Raw genomic sequence first — 20,177 nt, forward strand, 5'->3', positions numbered from 1 at the left:
GTCCAAAGGCGAGAGAGTGCGGAAATTGGTAGGAGGATGGTAAAGATGGAGCTACCAGGGAAGAGAGCGAGAGGAAGACCAAAGAAAAGCTTGATGGATGTCGTGAGGGAGGTCATGAGGACAGTGGTTGTTCGAGAGGAAGATGCACGAGATAGGCTTGGATGGAAAAAGATGACACACCTAACAGGACAAGACGAAAGGAAAAGAAGAAGAAGCCAGCCTCACGGTTGTGAATGGCTTAATTCGGTTCTAGCCTTCCGATGTTAAGTCTCTGTGATCGTTTGAGTGTCCTTGCACATTCCCAAAAGAATGCATGTTGGATTTATAGAATAGATAGATAAATCGTGTTTCATGTTTAATATTATTGCTGTAGTTCTGTTTTTTTTTTCCACGGTTGTCTCGTTCATTTGCCGTCTTGTTCAGATAGACACCGATTGACAGGTTCTGTACAATCTGTCTAATAAATCCTTTTGTACAGATTTGCATGACTGTATTGTAAATCCAGCCTCACAATAGGAAAAGAAAAAAAAATAGAGTTCAATATCGTGTCAAAGGTCGTATGAAGGCATCCTGTTGCTCAGTCAACATCCTCAACTTTTCTGTGGTTTCCTGCAGCTTTTTTTTTTTTTTGGCTGTACAGACACAGGCTCCAATTTGTTTTTCATTTCTTCAGCTGAGACTTGCTAAATATAGTATTTTTCGGGAAAACGAGACAGGCGCCGGAGCATAAAGTGCTTTTTGTTGCCTTCAACAGTGTGCTTTTTATGAGCTGTGCTCACCAAAGAGGGAGACATTTACATCGCTGTATCAACAGCTGTTTTTTTCTTTTTTCCACCGTGTTAGTAGCAGGTGGAATTACTTTGGAATTCCATCTTAATGTTTATGTTTTGAAAAGCATCATTAATATTTGAACAGGAGCCAGCTCTTTCTCCCTCTGCTCTTCCCTATCAATAGTAAATGTTCAAATATTTATGCAGCTTGAGCGAGGCCTCTTGAGGGTTTAAAAAGCCGTCGCTTTAAGGAATCCCAAACTGGTATATTGCCACCATTCCTCAAACCTGCTCGGGCTCGGGGTACATTTTCGGCATTAGAACGTTTGAGCTTTTCACCTCAACGTCTAGTCCAGATCCTGCGAGGAGATGATGTGCATGCAGGACGCTTCTTAATGGGGTATTTAGTAAAACATGCACAGATGTATTTAAATATTTATTTGGACTGCTTTGATATGTTTTTCAGTGGAAAGTTCCCGAACGCGTCTCAGGGCATGACATCGGCGTGTAGTCTAAACGTAACCTCAGATAGTAAACCGAACTTCTTCTTCTTCTTTTCCTTTCGGCTTGTCCCGTTAGCACCCTTCTACCAATATACTCACTCTCTCGCCCCTGGACATGTCCAAACCGTCGAAGTCTGCTCTCTAGAACCTCGTCTCCAAAACATCAAACTTTGGCTGTCCCTCTAATGAGCTCATTTCTAATCCTGCTCCAACCTGCTCACTCCGAGCGAGAACCTCAACGTCTTCATTTCTGCCACCTCCAACTCTGCTTCCTGTTGTTTCTTTAGTGCCACCGTCTCTAATCCGTGCATCATGGCCGGCCTCACCACCATGTTATAAACTTTGACCTTCATCCTAGCGGGGACTCTTTTGTCACATAGAACACCAGACACCTTCCGCCAACTATTTCCACCCCGCCTGGACCAGTTTCTTCACTTCCTTACCGCACTCACCATTGCTCTGAATTGTTTACCCCAAGTATTTGAAGTCATCCACCCTCGCTATCCTCTTGCGTTAATGCGGAAGTAGGTTGTGCATATACGAGATTGTTTATGGTCACTTGGAATTGGGAATTCTAAATATGTAACCTTGGGTAGTAAACCACGTGCTGCTTCATTGACTAAAGATGGAGGCTTTTAGACTTAATTACATACCATATAACGCATTGTCGGTAGTTGAACGCATAGTTATACACACACACACCCACACACACACACACACACATATATATATATATATATATATATATATATATATATATATACATAAATTTTCTTTGCCACTTATCCTCACAACGGTCGCAGGGAGTGCTGTTTTTGGGATGTGGGAGGAAACCAGAGTGCCCGGAGGAAACCCACACAGGGAGAACATGCAAACGAGAGAGAGATAGATAGAGAGAGAGAGAGAGAGAGAGAGAGAGAGAGAAGAGAGAGAGAGAGATTCCTTCTACTCGTGACAAAATGTCTAAATTTCTGTTCACAATTTGTTAAAACCATATTATGTCTAAATGTCATTCTAAAACATTTCATGAATGAGTGTTTTATGTAAGAACTCGAAAGCTGGTGAAGTTGAATGACGTGGAATTTTCTAGAACTTTTAGTCATTGCAATTTTCAAGTCGCTCTCCTGAGTGCTGCTCATGAAAATGTCTTAACTAACTGTCATCAAGCCACTGTTGGAATCCAAGGGCCTTTGTCACTCTGTCAACGCGAAAACTTCATTCACGCTTTTGTGAAAAGGGCTAATCGCGCCTCTGCCACTCTCCTACAACGACATAACCTCAGGCAAACTGGTACCATCGACATTCGCACGGGTCGGGTCTGTCATGTTCACGACGGATGAGAGAGACTTACAATCGATAGTCCCTGCCAGTCGTCCTCCTGCGGACCCGCGGCGACGTCCACGCCGCGGTGCTTCGCCAAAATCAATCGCTGCTGATCTGCACGTGGACTAGTGGAGGAATCAGTACTTACGTTAGCGAGGGAGGAGCACCGATCTGGCATGTGTGATGTAGCGCGACGGGGGGGCACCGACTAAGTAGTGCGATTATTTTTCAGCAATGCTGGTGCAATCATCCTAAGAAGTGTGGACGATAGTTCATTGAGCATTGTTCTCTTGTGTGGCCCGGAATATAAAATAGATGTGCTGAAATTTGGTACTGTGACAACTGAATTTTTGGGGGTGGGAACTTACCATATTCTAGTTTTTGACAAAGTAGTCTGACAAAAGGCATTATATTCGGACAGAATTAAAGTAGTCTTAAGCCATATTTAAATATCCATCCCTTTTCTTTTGCCGCTTATCCTCACGAGGGTCGCGGGGAGTGCTGGAGCCTATCCCAGCTCTCAACCGGCAGGAGGTGGTCTACACCCTGAACTGGTTGCCAGCCAATCGCAGGGCACATAGAGACAAACAGCCGCAGTCACAATCACACCTAGGGGCAATTTAGGGTGTCCAATTAATGGTGCATGGTTTTGGGATGTGGGAGGAAACCGGAGTGCCCGGAGACAACCCACGCAGGAACGGGGGAGAACATGCAAACTCCACACAAGCGGGGCCGGGATCATACCCGGGTTCTCAGAACTGTGAGGCCGATGCTTTCCAGCTGTCACTGTGGCGCCTGTCCTAAAACAGTTTTTTAAAAAATGTATTGTTTTAGGACATTTTTTGACTGTTCAATCCAAAAATGACATCAGATTCTTTTGTTCAGGTCAGATTTTTACGCCAAATGGTTAACATTTTATCAATAAAATAGTTCAAACTCCACACAGGCGGGGCCGCAATCGTACCCGGGTTCTCAGAACTGAGAGGCCAATGGTTTACCAGCTGATCTACCATGCCGCTCAAATTTAAACAATTAAATAATACTAATTATTATTATGATTGTAAATTAGGCGGAACGTTGGCGTAATTGGACACTCTAAATTGCCCCTAGGTGTGATTGTGAGTGCGACTGTTGTCTGTCTTTGTGCCCTCCGATTGGCAGGCAATCAGTTCAGGGTGTACCCCGCCTCCTGCCCGGTGACACCAGGGATAGACACCAGCACTCCCGCTACCCTTGCGAGGATAAGCGGCTCGGAAAATGGATGGATGGTAAATTAAATGTTTTCATGCTGACTACTCCAAGTAGATGTCTAAGTGTGACACCGTGCTGCTCCAACAATCTTTGGCGTAGCCAAAAAAGCTTTGCAATTCAGCCTCGGCCATCTGTCTCCTGGACCTGCTTCCTCTTGGCCCTCATTTGGGTGAGTTAGCTTGTTTGAGTCTGTTGAAGTAAATGTCTTGGATTTGGTCCAAAACGCCTACTTCGAAGGAAAATTGCCAGTGTCTTGTTAATTTTGCTGCTGGACGCGTCCGTCAAATTTTGGATGCAATTAATGCAACTGTTATTTTTCCAGGAAGGACTGTTTGGAACCCTTATAATAAATACCTTTGCGGTACTAATGAAAATAATTCCATAACCATGCTCTAACCCTAACTCAAAGACTATTTCCCCATTGAAATGAATGGAAATGCAATCAATCTGTTCAATCCGTTCTTTTTAGTGTAGTGTGTTTTTGTTTTTGTTTTTTTAATTGGGTCTCCATCCTTGTGTGGGTTTTCGCCAGGTACTCCAGCAAACATTAAAATTCCACATAGACACTATTCAAACCCCACACCTCAGAACTGCAAGGCAGATCTGCCCCTTACTGTAGCTACACACCTATTTAAAATGGCCAAACCTTTGAAATCATAATTTTCAATTTTGCCTGTCCAGGTACAAGGAGTATTTAGAGCTGATACTTCTTTTATAGCTCTATGCTCTTGACAAGCCCTCTCGTTTTTCACCAGACACGGGATTTATCACAATGCTTGGAAATATTGTCAGGCAAACAAATAGGTGGTAATATACTGATATTATCTATTTTTAGCCGCGAGTTCAAAAGCTCAACCAAATTGGATTTACGACTTCTGTCAGGAGGGATGAAACATCTCCCTAAATCCTCGTCCAGATCTCAAAAAGGATCAATGTACGCAGCCCATTGGCTTTTATGACACGCCAGCCCCCTCCTTTATTCCTCATCCCGTCTCTCTCTCTCTCTCGCGAGGTGTCTGTGTGGAGGGTGGGGGGGCGGATGAATCACGGCGGAAGTGGTGATGAAATAACTTTTCATGTGAAAACACCTCAGCTTTTACGACTTTACTAAATGATCCATAATGCAAGGCGGGGAGCCGTCAGTCGTCCCGCGCACGACGTTAGCCGCCGCCGTTAGACCCCATCGCCTGGGCCGCGCTCGGCTGAGGTGGGCACAAATCTTTTTTACGAGGCCGCCTCTTAAATAGCTGTCAGTCCCACGTCCCGCGTCTGGCGCCCTTTTGCCGCGGTTTCCCCCTCACCCTGATTGAACCATCGCTCTCTCAGATCTGAGATGGTGCGGCGAAGCTTCCATTAGAGCCAAGTCACATGGAAAAAAAGACTCGCTGGCTGGGAAGAAACAGAGCACAAATAATTCCTTACTGTAGTTTTTCTGATATTTTTACTTTATTTCAGTACAGTAATCCCTCCTTAATCGTAGGGGTTAGGTTCTGGACCACCTTCCCAGGAGGGGAAAGCCACGGGGTAGTGGCAACATTTTTTTTTTTTTTTATTAATATCTTAAAGCTCTATGAACCTCTCCAGACACTTATTAATCTCCAGGACACTCCTATTAAGCTCCACCATACTCCTAGAAACACATTCTGTACTCTTAAACACTTTTTAAACTCTTAAAGCTCAACTGTCATCCCGATAAACGTTGTAAAATAGATATTGTAATGAAAAATACATACAACATTATTCACTTCGTCTATACAAAAAAATAAATATGAGCAGAGAGCGCGTCATCCATGCGCAAAGTTGCAGAAGTGTCATTTGACATCCAAGTGGTCGCCATATTGGCTGCATCTCCTGCCCGTGACGTCACCCCGGACATTCGCCATTGAAAACACCCGGTGGCCCCTACTTCAGACACGGAAGCTCTTTCGAAGAAGAGAACATCTCACAATTGAGTGAAGTGTCCGGGGCAATATTACCCAACTGTTTTGAGCCGTATTTAGATGATATGCGGATCACGGCCAAACCATCTCCCTGCCCGATCCACCTCCGCTGCAGCGGTGATAAACGGCACCCGCGAGCGACTGTGATGCCGCGGCCAAACCGCCTCCCCGTCCGATCCACTTCCGCGGTGGATATGAGCCACCGTGGCCTGGCGCCAAGACGAGCCACCCCAGCCGACAAGGTCGGCGGTCTGCTCAGCCTTGTTGACAAGGCCGGTGGCGATCCACAAGGCCTGCGGAAGCCGTCTTTCAGCGGCTGCTGCATGGAAGCCTTCCGATGCACATTTAGCACCCCTGATTTACGGATTATGCCCCCACCCCAACTATTGTTTTTTTTTTTTTTTTTTAGTAGCTTTATACACACTTATCTGTCATTTGGAACCCACAAAGCTCTCGTCCTTAGCACCTGTGCAATCCATTTTTCACGATGAATGATAAATCCACCCTCCCGAGTGTTCGAGCAATATCCAGCAATGCAACGAGCCGGCATTTTAGCTAAAACGAAGGAACACCGAGGTACCTTCCAGCAGGTAAAACTAATGGAAACAAACGAGACTGGTTGACGGTGCTCCTGCCCCGTACCTCACTTCCTGCTTCTTCTCGAAAAGAAATCCCTCGAGAGGATTTTTATGGCGGGAGTTACAAAAAGCAATATACATCAAAATCATGTTTTGTGGTGGTAAAAAAAAAAACGCATGGGTCCATACCGGCTGCCGTTTTTTTCATTAATAACACACTAAAAATCCTGCATTTCACAACAGTGGCCCTTTAAACATACACTAATGCACAATAGTACTGTACAGTATGTAGATTTTATTCCCTGTAATACATTTTTCCTACAATTTTAATGCTGTTTACATGTGACTTCCATGCTGACTCAAGAAGAGTGAATCTGTTTATTTACTGTAATACCCTCCCTGTCAGCAGTAGAATCTGCATCAGTATGACACCAGCAAGCCACTAAGTATGTAAAATAACGGCTTCAATAAGAACCCAAGTGCCAAACCTGCTGTGTGACTTCTGCATTTTAATACAAACACAATAAAGAATCATTTGCATTTATATAGTTCTTCCAAACCACCTGACAGCGCAAGCAGACGGGAGCCCGAACCAGCGTCGTTACCTGGGGAAAATTAAGATAAGAGCGTAATCCAGTGGATAGAAATGCTTTTCTTGGACTCAGCTGAAGTCGGGTCAGGCAGGTGGGCAGAGTTAACAACGGAGACACCAACTAAGTCTGTCCTCCGGTCTGTTCCCTGTCATAATAATAATAATAATAACCAAAATGTCTGTTCCTCCGGAAGAGCTGGATTAAGGGGCTGGGGAAAGGGAATTTGGGCATTCCTGCTAAAGCTACTGACCCGGAAATGCGGTAGAAGATGGATGGATTGATGGATGGATGTCAGTTCCGTTGATGATTTCAGTACGATCTCATTCACCTGAACCCTAACTGGGATTGACTATTATCTTGCTCTTCTTCCATCACAGGACTTTGAGCAAACTGGACAGCAAGTGGTTACTTGTTACTAGTTACTACTTAGTAGTTACTTACTTACGACACCTAACCCTGTTAGGCGATAACGAAAACAAGGGACAATTTACCATCCAGTCAATTTGTCACCGAGTTGCATCGGGAAAAGTTTGCAGTCGATATGCTCAACTGACGCGAGGACATCTGATTCAAAGCCTTGCGTAGCTCGTCCTACTTGTATGTCGCTATCATACATTTTTATGTACTGGTTGAAGTGTTAGCCCCCAAGGAGACCTTAAGGTGACATGCAAGGGAAATATAACTTTTCGATACCTCGCAATAATATTTTTATGCATGACGTTTGCCACAATTACACTTTATCAAACCTGTTTATTTCTGTACTTTACATTTTATGTTTCGCTATGTTTTTAGAATCAACTGTGGAGGGATATCTTTCATTCTTTCAAAATATAACTCAAAAAGTTTTTTTGTGTGGGTAGGGCTGGAACAAATTAATCGTGCAGCACGCATTAAATTTGCAAATCAAGGCACCCGTCAGCTGACAGCTGATACGGGTCCTTCCGCCCTCCAACACCGCACTCAAGTTCGCCCTCGGAGCTTCAGAGGATGACGAGTGAACAGCACTCTGACACCGGCTGCTAATTAGCACCATTAGCATACAGCCATTCTGCGGGTGAGCTGTGGCGCGACAGGGCTCCGAGAAAGGCTACAGCCATGACCTTTGGTGGACACCACCAGCTGTCAGTAATTACCCACATTGACAGAGACAATGGCCGACTCTTTGTCCTTGAGGAGTCTTATCCTCCCCTTCGTCTTCTTCTTTTTTTTTGTGTATTTATTCCCAAAACAAAAACATATGCATTATTAAGCGGCATTGTTTCTCAGCCTGTGCTAAAGAACCTCAGCCTCGGGCTGAGCTTTCGCTAAACCGCGACTAAATGATTTGATGCAACATCGCCGCAAAAAGCACCGGTAGTCCGATGGTACGTGCAGTTCTGCCTTGACATGGGTTTGATTCCTGGCCAATCTGGGTCTCGAGCCGAGAACAAAAAAAAATATGGTTTGTGCTGTTTGTAAAAACTGCTCCCCGCCTCACAAAAGGATGTATTTCTTTGTCGTTGCGAGTTGTACAACAAATTAAAGATGGGTAACCACCCCAGGTGGGACTCGAACCCACAGTCCCTGGCTTAGGAGGCCAGTGCCTTATCCATTAGGCCACTGGGGCTTATAATGCTTCCACCACCAGGCCGTTTGGAATTCTTCCAGGTCGCTTTCCGGCGCGTCTTTAGGTTGACGATAATATTGACTTTATGTGCGCTTTCATCCTGGAGAGCTGCGTTTGCGCTGATGAGAAAACAACTTGGAGAAAGGCAGCCGAGCGGCCGGCGATCGTTTTAATCATCAGCAAATGTTTCTGCATCGTGATTAAAACGAGCCACTTTCTGTCTTGTAGAACCTTAAAAAAATCACATTAACACGGAGAGTCTCATCGGAACCGCTGACGTAAAACTTTCCGTCCAAGGTGAAACTGACTGAAATGGTTCGTCTGCGCCCACAGGGACGTCCGTGCTCAACATCACAGCGTCGGACGCCGACGACCCGTCTTACGGCAGCAGCGCCAGAGTTGTCTACAGCGTGCTGGACGGAGAAAAGTTCTTCACTGTGGGCAGACACACAGGTAAATTCACGTCTGAAACCACCTTAATCTCAGAAGCTGTTTTTTAGCCACATTTTGTGGCAGTTGACCAAAACAAGTCTCCCTGTCAAGTTTTACCCAATGACTTCAATTCAAAACAACTTATTGAATATCATTGATTTCACGCCCCGAAGCCTTTAACAAGCCAGTGCGGAGCATCACACGGGCTCGGTAGCTCACATCTAACAGCCACTCTATGAAGTAGCACCAGATTCTCGGTGGCAACAATCCCACTCTCATTCCGCGTGGGTATTACATCCGGGGCCAAACATCAGAAGCATAGATCAAGAACAATAGTAGGGTACTGATTGCATGGACATTCGCCAGAAGAGGCTGCTGCATGTGGGGAGATAATAATGCGTTTGTCTTCACACGCGGTGAAATAGCATGCGGGCCGACACCCGAGGCCATTGCTGCATGCAGCGCTCGCTGTAACTGTTAGTCAATTTTATATCGCAATCACTCTTCTCCTTACGTGCTGCTTTCAAAACTCCCCTGTTCCGTGCGTGAAACACAAGAAACGTAATACTTTGGCTGTTTCCTACTTTTTATTATATGGAAGTAAATATGTGCCGGCGGGATTTTAATTTGCAATGCCACAGAAAACAGGATTTGAATTTGAAATGTAATGTGGTCACATTTTCAATAGTTGTATTTGAGTGCAACTTTTCAATGTTAACAATTCAAACCGGCTACGATTCGCTGTGTAAAATTGACCGCCTGTGCCGCCACGCAGGATTACTTCAGGCCAGAACCGAACAGCCAGCCAATCGCAGTTACGCTTTCTTAGTATGTGACGTCACGTGACTAAGAAAGCGTAACTGCGATTGGCTGGGTGTTCGGTTCTGACCTGAAGTAACCCTGCCTGGTGGCGCAGACGGTGAATTTTAGACATTGAATCGTAGCCGGTTGAATTGTTAACATTGAAAAGTTACACTCAAATACAACTATTGAAAATATGATCACTTTACATTTCAAATTCAAATCCTGGCGGCACATATTTACTTCCATATTGTTAAAATAACAGAGAAAATATTTGGCACAATGTTGAAGTATGGTTGTGGTAGTGACGAAAAAGAAATCTATAGCGTATCTTCCACACTATAAGGCGCAACTGAAAGCCTTTCAATTTTCTCAAAAGCCGACGGTGCGCCTTATATATGGATCGATATTGACCCTTTAGTGCAACTCCATCTAATGGATGCATAACGTAACCCCAGCCTCTACTGTAGCATCTATCCTATGCGCCTTATAATCCGGTGCGCCTATTTGAAAAAAAAGTCCTAAAATAGGCCATTCATTGAAGGTGCATCCTATAATGCAGTGCGCCTTATGGTGTGGAAAATATGGTAAAAAAAATTAAATATATAGTTACTCTGTGAAATGTTTTAATGATTAAGACAATAGCCTATCAGAGGTTACTATCAATGTATCATGTATCACTTATTCGACATGAAAATCAACATTATTTGTAGCTTTGTGTCAGTTTTCCAAGGTTGTCCAACAGTAGGTTTATCAAAAATAAATTATCAGGTATATTAGACAAATTTATTAAAATGAAATCAAACAGTGATCTCAATATTGGATATGGGTGAAACAATCCTCTCTATATAGAAATATTGATATAGTACTCCTCCTACAATGATCATTTTGATCCTGAAAATGTCTCATATCGTGTTGTTTAATTAGCTACACTGTCAACCACGGCCTGGTGTGCATACTTTAATGATATCAGACAATTTTAGACAAAACGATTGGAATGAGTTGTTCAGGTACTGTAGTCTTACAATCACAATAATTTTGTTCTGAAAAGATTAAGATGAGTAAATATTGATTGATTGAAATAATTAAAATTCTTTGGAATTGCTTGTTTACTAATTACCCGGCAAGACTTAATGGTAGGTAATTTTAATTCCTGGAACCAACCCAAAGTTATTCGACAACATTTTTGCTCGATTTGTGCAAATGTGTCCCACGATAGAAAATGGGACCTAATCAGTTTTGTCAAAATCCACCAGATCTGGATTTACAATCTCAAGAATCTCCCCACCCAGGTCTGCTCCCAGGTTCCCTGATCTCCCTAAAGGTTAAGGTGTTGTAGGAACATAACAAGCTAACTATCTGGAAAAGCTTAGCATTGGCATTGGCGTGCACCCGGTCCCTCCCCAGGGAAACGCACTCAAGTTTTAATGATTCCCTTTCCGGACTCCGCCGGTTTGATTTGGCCAACCTGAGCGCCTGGATGATAAATGGTTCTGCCTCGGTGGGACCGTTCCCTCGACTGTCTCGAGACCTCAGTTCTCACCGCAGATCCTCTTTGCGTTTCACCATTGGTGCAGCGGGCCTAATAGGTTGCGATTGAAGGAGGGCAAGACAAAGACCGTGCGTGCCGCTTCATTAATATCACTCAAGAGGTCCTTAGTTTAGGACTGAGTTCCATTGCGACAGCGGTGACGTAATCAGAAGTCGAGAGTATGCCGTAGTCTATCGCCGTGCTAGGCTAACATAATAGCTTTTTAGAGCCCAAGTGTCATTCCTATAAACATTCTAAAATAGATATTGTAATGAAAAATACATATAACATTATTCACTTCAATGTCTATATGAAAAAATCAATATGAGCGGAGAGCGTGTCTTTTGACATCCAAGTGGTCGCCATATTGGCTGCATCCCCTGTCCGTGACGTCACCCCGGACATTCGGCAATGAAAACACACTGTGGCCCCTAATATGGGAGACGAACACGCCCCTTCTGACACAGAAGCAATTTTTGAAGAAGAGATCATCTCACAACCGAGTGATTACCAAGATATTATCGTTTTGAGCCATATTTAGATGATATGCGGATCACGGCCAAACCACCTCCCAGCCCTATCAACCTCTGTGCGGCGGTGATAAAAACACCACCTGCCCACTCGTGATGACGACGCTGCGGCCAAACTACCTCCCCGTCCAATCCACTTCTGCGGCAAAGATGAGCTACCCCGGCCGACGCTGTGTCGACAAGGCCGGCGGCCGGCTCGGCCTTGTCGACAAGGTGGTCTAAAAGGCCCGGGGAGCCATCCTTCAGCGGCTGCTGCACGGAAGCCTTCCGATGCACACATCAACACATTTAGTACCCCTACTTACGGATAATGCCCCCCCCCAACTATTGTTTTTTTTAGTAGCTCTATACTCACCTACCTGTCATTTGGAACCCACAACGCTCTCGTCCTTTGCACTTGTGCAATCCATTTTTCATGACGAACCAGATCTTTTGGAAAAGTATGAAAAGCAAATCCACCCTCCCGAGTGCTCGAGGAATATCCAGCAATACAACAAACTGCCATTTTGGCTAACACGAAGGAAGAACGAGCTACCTTCCGGCAGGAAAAACTAATCGAAACCAATGAGTCGGCTTGAGGGCGCTCCTGCCCCGTCGAGAGGATTTTCATGGTGGGAGTTACAAAAATCCATATACGTCAAAATCAATCAATTTTGTGGTGAAAAAACGGCTGGGTTCATACCGGCTGCCGTTTTTTTCATTAATAACATACTAAAAATCCTGCATTTCATGACAGTTGTCCTTTAAAGCATTGTTACAGTGTTAACGGCGCTTGTGTCTTCTTTGTTGCATGGCAATAAATTCTTACGCCACTGCACAAAGTACTGCAGTTCATAACCTCGAAATGTCGCATGTTGGTGCCATTGTACTGCAAGGACTCATTGTAATCGATTGATTTTATGATGCACAAGAGCCCCAAATGTCTCTTGAGCAGTACGTCGCACACACCTTACTTTCACCTGCAGTGTTTTAAACAGTATGCAGTCTTCAATATTGAGTCAGTAATTTTCCAAACCTTAGTCAGAATCACATTTCTTTTGTCTGGTAAGCGGAAAGGGAGAAGAACACACACGCAAAAAAAATGATTAGAATGTCTTCCGTGTCTTTTATATTAAATTAATATTATGCGTACTGGGGCTTTATTTCACAGTTGGTGTGCGCGGTCACAACCGGTAAAATTGGAGGAATATTTCAGCGGCGGAGCACGCATTGAGATGTGGATCACACATTGCTAAACTGACTGCTTCCATGAATAAGAACCTCATCTACATGAAGCCTCCCCATTGTGTTGATCAGGGCTTCAACTTCGATTCCGTCCGGATTTCGAGGCGTCCCCTCTGGCATTTGATGAATGGGGAAGGGGGTGGGGGGGGCCCATGTCATCTCCTTAACTGCATCGCGGCATGTATTACATTTTGGCTGCTCGTAGGACACGGTCAAGGGCTAACTGTGACTTGAATCATTGAGTTGTATTCCCGGCGTAGCGAGGCGGCCCTCGGGGAGCGAGACGCCACTAAACCACGGAAAAGCATCAATAGATTCTGATGTGGATAATCCCCGGGCGAGGAGGGGAATTAGATTATGAGTGCAAAGTGAAGCAGCTAACTCTCATGCTGTGGGGCCAGAGAAGAGAAGGTCTCTTTTGCACCAAGAAGGACAACGTTTTTGCTTCTCTGGCTCCAAAAGTTAAAACGTGAAGCTTAAAATTGGACGGAAATTATAAAAAGTATGAAGGGAAAGAGCGATCCTTAAAGCCTGGTACGCACAGTGTGTACTGACTGTTTACTGAGTAGATCGGTGAGGAAAAGTCATTCTTAACACACAGCAAACCACAGAAAAATCACGTCTGTGGTGATAATCTTGACTTTTCTTGGCTTTGTTCAGAAGCAGTTAGTTCATCGGGCTCAAAATCGGCCGACAGCACGTGCGCAGCCGGCTTACGAACGTTGCAGCCGGCATACGCGATTTCCTCCGGGCGCAACCTCATTAAAAAACAAAACATATCCGAGGCACAGGTATCTAAATACGGCACCACGCTGGGTTCTGTTCACCCGAAAATCGGCAAGCGGCATTGCATATACTGCTAAAAAGTTCTACAGAAACTTTTTTTTTTTTTTTTTGGGGGGGAATGAAGCAAGGACGAAAGGATTATTTGGGGCCAAACGATTATTTTGGAGGGTATTTTTGTGAACTTTTGAAAATCTGCCAGCATTTGATTGAATTTAAGGTCAACACAAGATTAAAAATATAAAGAGTCTGTCACGAGAATGCCCCTCAATAGAATTCGGTTCACCTCTGCCAAGGCCGGAATAGAACATCCATAAATCTTTGGAAAATGCCAGATTTTCCTCTGTTTGTCTATGTAATCATTTGCCTGTGACTGCGACTATTGAGGGTTAATCAGATTAGTTCTGAGTAAAACTGTTGCGCTCCCTCTCTCCTTTATTTTAGTATTGAATCAAGCAACACAAACGGTTGTACACCAGTTGAGCAAAGTGCCATAGACGTCCGCAGACGTAAAATATGACCGTTTTTGACCAAAATGTCTTTGAAAGAGAAGCTCTTCCAGCAAATTAGTCAGTCAGTCTTGACATGTCTTCTAATGTACTTTGTACACAATTCATATTCTGCCACAACGTACCGACATCGCTGCATGTTTAGCTTCATGAAATCAATACTAAAGATCACCTGGACCAAGTTGAACTTTTGTAGATGTCATTTAAAGGGGAAGGCCACTCATTGAAAAAAACAATGTATCAGATAGGTCATGTCATTGCTACTTCGTTCCTACACGTCACGAGGCAACGGTGCACGGGTGGACCCAAATGCAGGACTCCAAGACGAGGACATGATGTTCAGTGGGTTTTATTGTAAACGAAACTTGTGCACGACAACGCAGTCCAAGAAGGCAGGATCCAAAACACAAGAAACAATGTCCGATAACTATGAGTCAACTAAAGAGCATAACCAAAAGCGTGACTGGACTAAAAAGTAACCCCGGATGGGGAAAGCATATGCAACGAACTGGCAAAAACCAGTGACAAGACTCCAACTTAAATATCACACACCCCCCTCGGCCGTGGTCCGGCCTTGCTCATGACACACTACACAGTTATTGTCAGCGCTGATTTGTCGGATTTATCCTCGTCTGATAGAGAAATAGAAGTATCGTTTGACTGGGAAGACGGAGGAATACTTTCATACAGATTTGAAGCTGTGGCTGTCAATAATGTTGAATATTTGGATGGTTCTTCGAAAGGGAATGACGCGGAGTCTGACTACTCGGAGGCCTACGTGGGGGACATAAGGGCGTAAACAAGGGCCCCTTAAATGACATCTGATGAAAATCTCTATTTTAAAGTAACGGTACCAACGACATGACCTATCTGTTCTTTTCAACGAGCGAGAAACGGCCCCATTTCTTTTCCCGTCCCTGCGTAGCGTCCTCATGTTGTCGACTTGAAAAATAGTCCATTTGCACGATTTCACGCCGCTAAATTCTTGTGAGGACGCCTTCCCAAATTTCCTACGGGATCAACAATTTAGCTCCGTAACCCAACCTGCTGCACTGGCAACGCTTCCGTGATTGCACCACGAGGACGTTCCATAAAAACACAGCCTGCCCGCGTTTATGCTGCCTGATGTGCATAATAATGTTCACGCTGAGCTTTTGTCACTTTCTCGGTGTCCCTTGATTGCCCTTTGGAAATGTACGACTTTTGTAAAAGCGGTTCTGGCTTTGAGGTACCTGCCACGTTCTTGCGACGTAGATTATAGCTTTACATACAGCTTTCATAAACCGACATATATTATGCAAATAATGTAGTCCGTAATGCACTGCTTGCCTGATGTTGACATTTGTGGGAGCTTGGGGAGTCGTGTTAGCTTCAAGTGCTAAGTTGTAGCGTATCCATTTGAATCCAACTTTCCTTCTCTCTCTCTCTCTCTCGCTCTCTTTTGCCTCTTTTTTTTTTTTTTTTCTTTTCCTTCTCAATCATTAGGGATCATAATGACAGCCGTGGCAGATCTGGACCGCGAGACGCAGGATCGTTACGAGCTGGTCGTCAAGGCAACGGACATGGCCGGACAAATGGGCGGCCTCTCCGGCTCCACCACGGTGACCATTGTGATCACGGACGTTAACGACAACCCGCCCCGCTTCCCGCAGAGTGAGTGTCCGACACGTTCACCCTCTTCCTGAGGTAAAGACGTTCAAAGTCCGAAATGATCGCGCTGTGAAAATTTGACATATTTCGGCGGGCTGTCACGAGAAAGCCAGACGTATCGTGGTGCTTTTAACTAGGCCGACCATATTTTTTGGTTTTCAAAAAGGTGGTCTATGTCCTAATTTTCTTCATTCCACAATAATAATTTCAACCATCCATGCATGTAATTTTTTTTTTTTTTTTTTGCAGCAATACAGGCGCAATCATGCTAAGAAGCACTGAAGTAGACTCAATTGCATTATTCATCCTTGTTGCAGAGAATGTCCATGGGTGGCTAGTTTTATGTGATGTTTTAGTCATGAATGTCCAATAATTCATCCATCCATCCATTTTCTTAGCCGCTTATCCTCACAAGGGTCGCGGGGAGTGCTGAAGCCAATCCCATTTGTCAACGGGCAGGAGGCGGGGTACACCCTGAACTGGTGGCCAGCCAATCGCAAGGCACATAGAGACAAACAGTCACACCTATGGGCAATTTAGAGTGTCCAGTTAATGTTGCAAGTTTTCGGGATGTGGGAGGAAACCGGAGTGCCTGGAGAAAAGCCACACAGGCGCGGGGAGAACATGCAAACTCCACACAGGGAGGGCTGGGATTGAACCCGGCTCCTCAGAACTGTGAGGCCACTGCTTTCCAGCTGTGCCACCGTGCCGCCGAATGTCCAATAATCAACTTTGAAATCATTAATTTGGCTTTCACAAATAGGTCAAGGCTTGCACCCCCTTCCTCTCAATGAGCATGAAGGAACGATACAACGGTCCCCAACATTAGATGTTGGGGTGTAATATATATATATATACACATATATACATAGATATAGATTTTTTATTATTATTACTGGCAGCACGGTGGATCAGCTGGTACAGCGTTGGCCTCACAGTCCGGACACTCTAAATTGCCCCAAGGTGTGGTTGTGACTTGCGACTGTTTGTCTATATGTGCCTTGCGATTGGCTGGCGACCAGTTCAAGGTGTACCCCGCCTCCTGCTCGTTGACAGCTGGGATAGGCTCCAGAACTCCCTGCGACCCTTGTGAGGATAAGCGGCAAAGAGAATGAATGAATGGATGGTTGGATATTTTTTACTTTTCAGGAAACACAAATTTTGGGGTCCCTCAAATACTGTGCATCTGTTTTCAGCTGGATAATGTGCGTGTTGAGAGTTCCAAATAAAAAATTAATATTTCCAAAGAATATAAATAACTATTGACCCTGTCGAAAACAACTCCTGAAAATATATTTAAATATTTCTATTTAAAATTTGGCCAGTGCAATGATTCGCATGTGGTGAAGTTGCTGGCCAATCAAAGGACAGTCCTGCTCCAGGAAGGCGGGGCTTCAGGATCAACTCAGACCTGAAAGTAAATCATCCCAAAAAGCCCGTGCACTTGTTTTTTCATCCGATACTTTTGTCCCTAAAACTATTCAGATTGAGGTCATGACTTTCAAATCCCAGCCTGGCATTAATTTTAGGCCTCAAAGAGAAATAATTGTAACTTTTGCCCGCCTTTTATCTGCGATAGCGAACAATGTGTTGTGACTGAAATACTGAAAAAGAAGTCAGGTCTATTGATGAGCTTCGTCAATATGGCCGCCACGCTAGGCTGCTTGATTTTAATTTAGCTTCTGCATTCAAGTCAAAATTCCCTTTGTGTACAGCGTAGCTCCAACACGGGACAAAGATGTACAATACCTCCTTTTTTCCGACAAGAAGACAACTGTGACCGCTAACAGACAAGTAATTCTTTTTTTTTTTTTTTTTTTACTTCTGTTCCATCTCGAGGAGCAAATTCATTCAAGGGCCGGATTGAACTCGATATGCCTCATGTGTCTTTTCTTATTTCCGTATTCATAACTTTTACATCTTGCTATATCGTGTTTGTGCAGTGGAAGGGATAAACCTCGCAAGGGTAATGACTTCACCGCTCCGACAGACTCGGAATTTAGTCCGCCTTGATAAAAAGGGGGAAAATGCGAGGACGAGTGTGTGGGTAAAGGAATTCACTGTTTTCTCATAATTGCCCTTTTCTAAACCGTTTTGTCATGGCAGATTTTACGGGTGTCGTGACATTTTAAACCATCCAATGAAATATTACTACAGGTAGACCGTGCAGGGTATGTCGGGAAGGAACCGCCGCAAACTACGTCCTTTGCAATCGAATCAGTTTTATTCCGTACTCCTCCGTCCGCCAGAGATGTATCAATTCACGGTGTCGGAAGACGCGGCGGTGGGCACGCCGGTGGGCCGGGTCATCGCCACGGACGCGGACATGGGGGAGAACACGGACATGAGCTACCTGATCCAGGAAGGAGGGGACCTCTTCAAGGTGACCACCGACGCCCTGAGCCAAGAAGCTGTCGTCTCCATCAAGAAGGTACGTGAACAAAAAAGCGAAATACTGTGCACACTATTTGCCGCGAGAAATTCATGCACCTCAAAGGGGGCTATGACTGCAAATAGATGCTACAAGATGGCAGAAAAGCACTATTTTTGTTTCGATAAAACGCTTCACTTCACTTCAACGTTGTATATTAGCATTAACTTGCCACCAGATGGCGCTAAAGCAGTGTTTGCCGCGATCGCAAACCAAGCCCCACCCCAAATGGCGAGCAATTCATGCACCTCTGAAGGTGCTATGGTTGCAAGTAGATGCTACAAGATGGCATAAAAGCACTATTTTTATTTCGATAAAACGCTCCACTTCAGTTCAACGTTGTATCTTAGCGTTAACTTGCCACCAGATGGCGCTAAAGCAGTATTTGCCGCGATTGCAAAAGTAATTCATGTACCTCCAAAGGTGCTTTGATTGCAAGTAGATGCTACAAGATGGCAGAAAAGCACTATTTTTGTTTTGATAAAACGCTTCACTTCACTTCAACGTTGTATATTAGGATTAACTTGCCACCAGATGGCGCTAAAGCAGTATCTGCCGCGATTGCAAAAGTAATTCATGTACCTCCAAAGGTGCTTTGATTGCAAGTAGATGCTACAAGATGGCAGAAAAGCACTATTTTTGTTTTGATAAAACGCTTCACTTCACTTCAACATTGTATATTAGGATTAACTTGCCACCAGATGGCGCTAAACCAGTGTTTGCCGCGATCGCAAACCAAGCCCCACCCCAAATGGCGAGCAATTCATGCACCTCCGAAGGTGCTATGGTTGCAAATAGATGCTACAAAATGGCATAAAAGCACTATTTTTATTTCGATAAAACGCTCCACTTCAGTTCAACGTTGTATCTTAGCGTTAACTTGCCACCAGATGGCGCTAAAGCAGTATTTGCCGCGATTGCAAAAGTAATTCATGTACCTCCAAAGGTGCTTTGATTGCAAGTAGATGCTACAAGATGGCAGAAAAGCACTATTTTTGTTTGGATAAAACGCTTCACTTCAGTTCAACGTTGTATTTTAGGATTAACTTGCCACCAGATGGCGCTAAAGCAGTATCTGCCGAGATTGCAAAAGTAATTCATGTACCTCCAAAGGTGCTTTGATTGCAAGTAGATGCTACAAGATGGCAGAAAAGCACTATTTTTGTTTGGATAAAACGCTTCACTTCAGTTCAACGTTGTATCTTAGCGTTAACTTGCCACCAGATGGCGCTAAAGCAGTATTTGCCGCGATTGCAAAAGTAATTCATGTACCTCCAAAGGTGCTATGATTGCAAGTAGATGCTACAAGATGGCAGAAAAGCACTATTTTTGTTTTGATAAAACGCTTCACTTCACTTCAACATTGTATCTTAGCATTAACTTGCCACCAGATGGCGCTAAAGCAGTCGTGTTAATTCGTTTGAACGTTTTCATTGACAACGGAAGATGGAAGATGCGTTTCCCCCAAAACATCTGTGAATTTTGAAGCACTAATATGTGGGGAGCAGCACAGTGGAGCAGCTGGTAAAGCGTTGGCCTCACAGTTCTGAGGACCCGGGTTCGATCCCAGCCCCACCTGTGTGGACTTTGCATGTTCTGCGTGGGTTCTTTCCGGTTTCCTCCCACATCCCCAAAACACACAACATAAATTGGACACTCTAAATTGCCCTGAGGTGTGATTGTGGGTGCGATTCTTTGTCTCTATGTGCCCTGCGATTTGCT

At 44.4% G+C, this 20,177-nt stretch overlaps 1 protein-coding gene and 1 non-coding gene across 6 annotated transcripts in view; one reads left to right on the forward strand and one right to left on the reverse strand.

Annotated features, from left to right (window-relative positions):
* LOC133507228 (cadherin-22) overlaps nucleotides 1-20,177 on the forward strand; it is a 266,013-nt gene that overhangs the window by 196,253 nt on the left and 49,583 nt on the right. For all 5 annotated transcript variants that reach the window (XM_061832064.1, XM_061832062.1, XM_061832063.1 and 2 more), the window contains 3 exons: nucleotides 8,898-9,017; nucleotides 15,860-16,027; nucleotides 18,274-18,455. In XM_061832064.1, coding sequence (XP_061688048.1) covers nucleotides 8,898-9,017; nucleotides 15,860-16,027; nucleotides 18,274-18,455 — 470 coding nt within the window. The remainder of the gene's footprint in view (nucleotides 1-8,897; nucleotides 9,018-15,859; nucleotides 16,028-18,273; nucleotides 18,456-20,177) is intronic.
* trnar-ccu (transfer RNA arginine (anticodon CCU)) lies at nucleotides 8,492-8,564 on the reverse strand. Its single transcript has one exon. It is a non-coding gene; the product is annotated as a tRNA-Arg (tRNA).

This window comes from Syngnathoides biaculeatus, chromosome 10 (genome assembly GCF_019802595.1).
Source record: "Syngnathoides biaculeatus isolate LvHL_M chromosome 10, ASM1980259v1, whole genome shotgun sequence".
Taxonomy (NCBI): domain Eukaryota; kingdom Metazoa; phylum Chordata; class Actinopteri; order Syngnathiformes; family Syngnathidae; genus Syngnathoides; species Syngnathoides biaculeatus.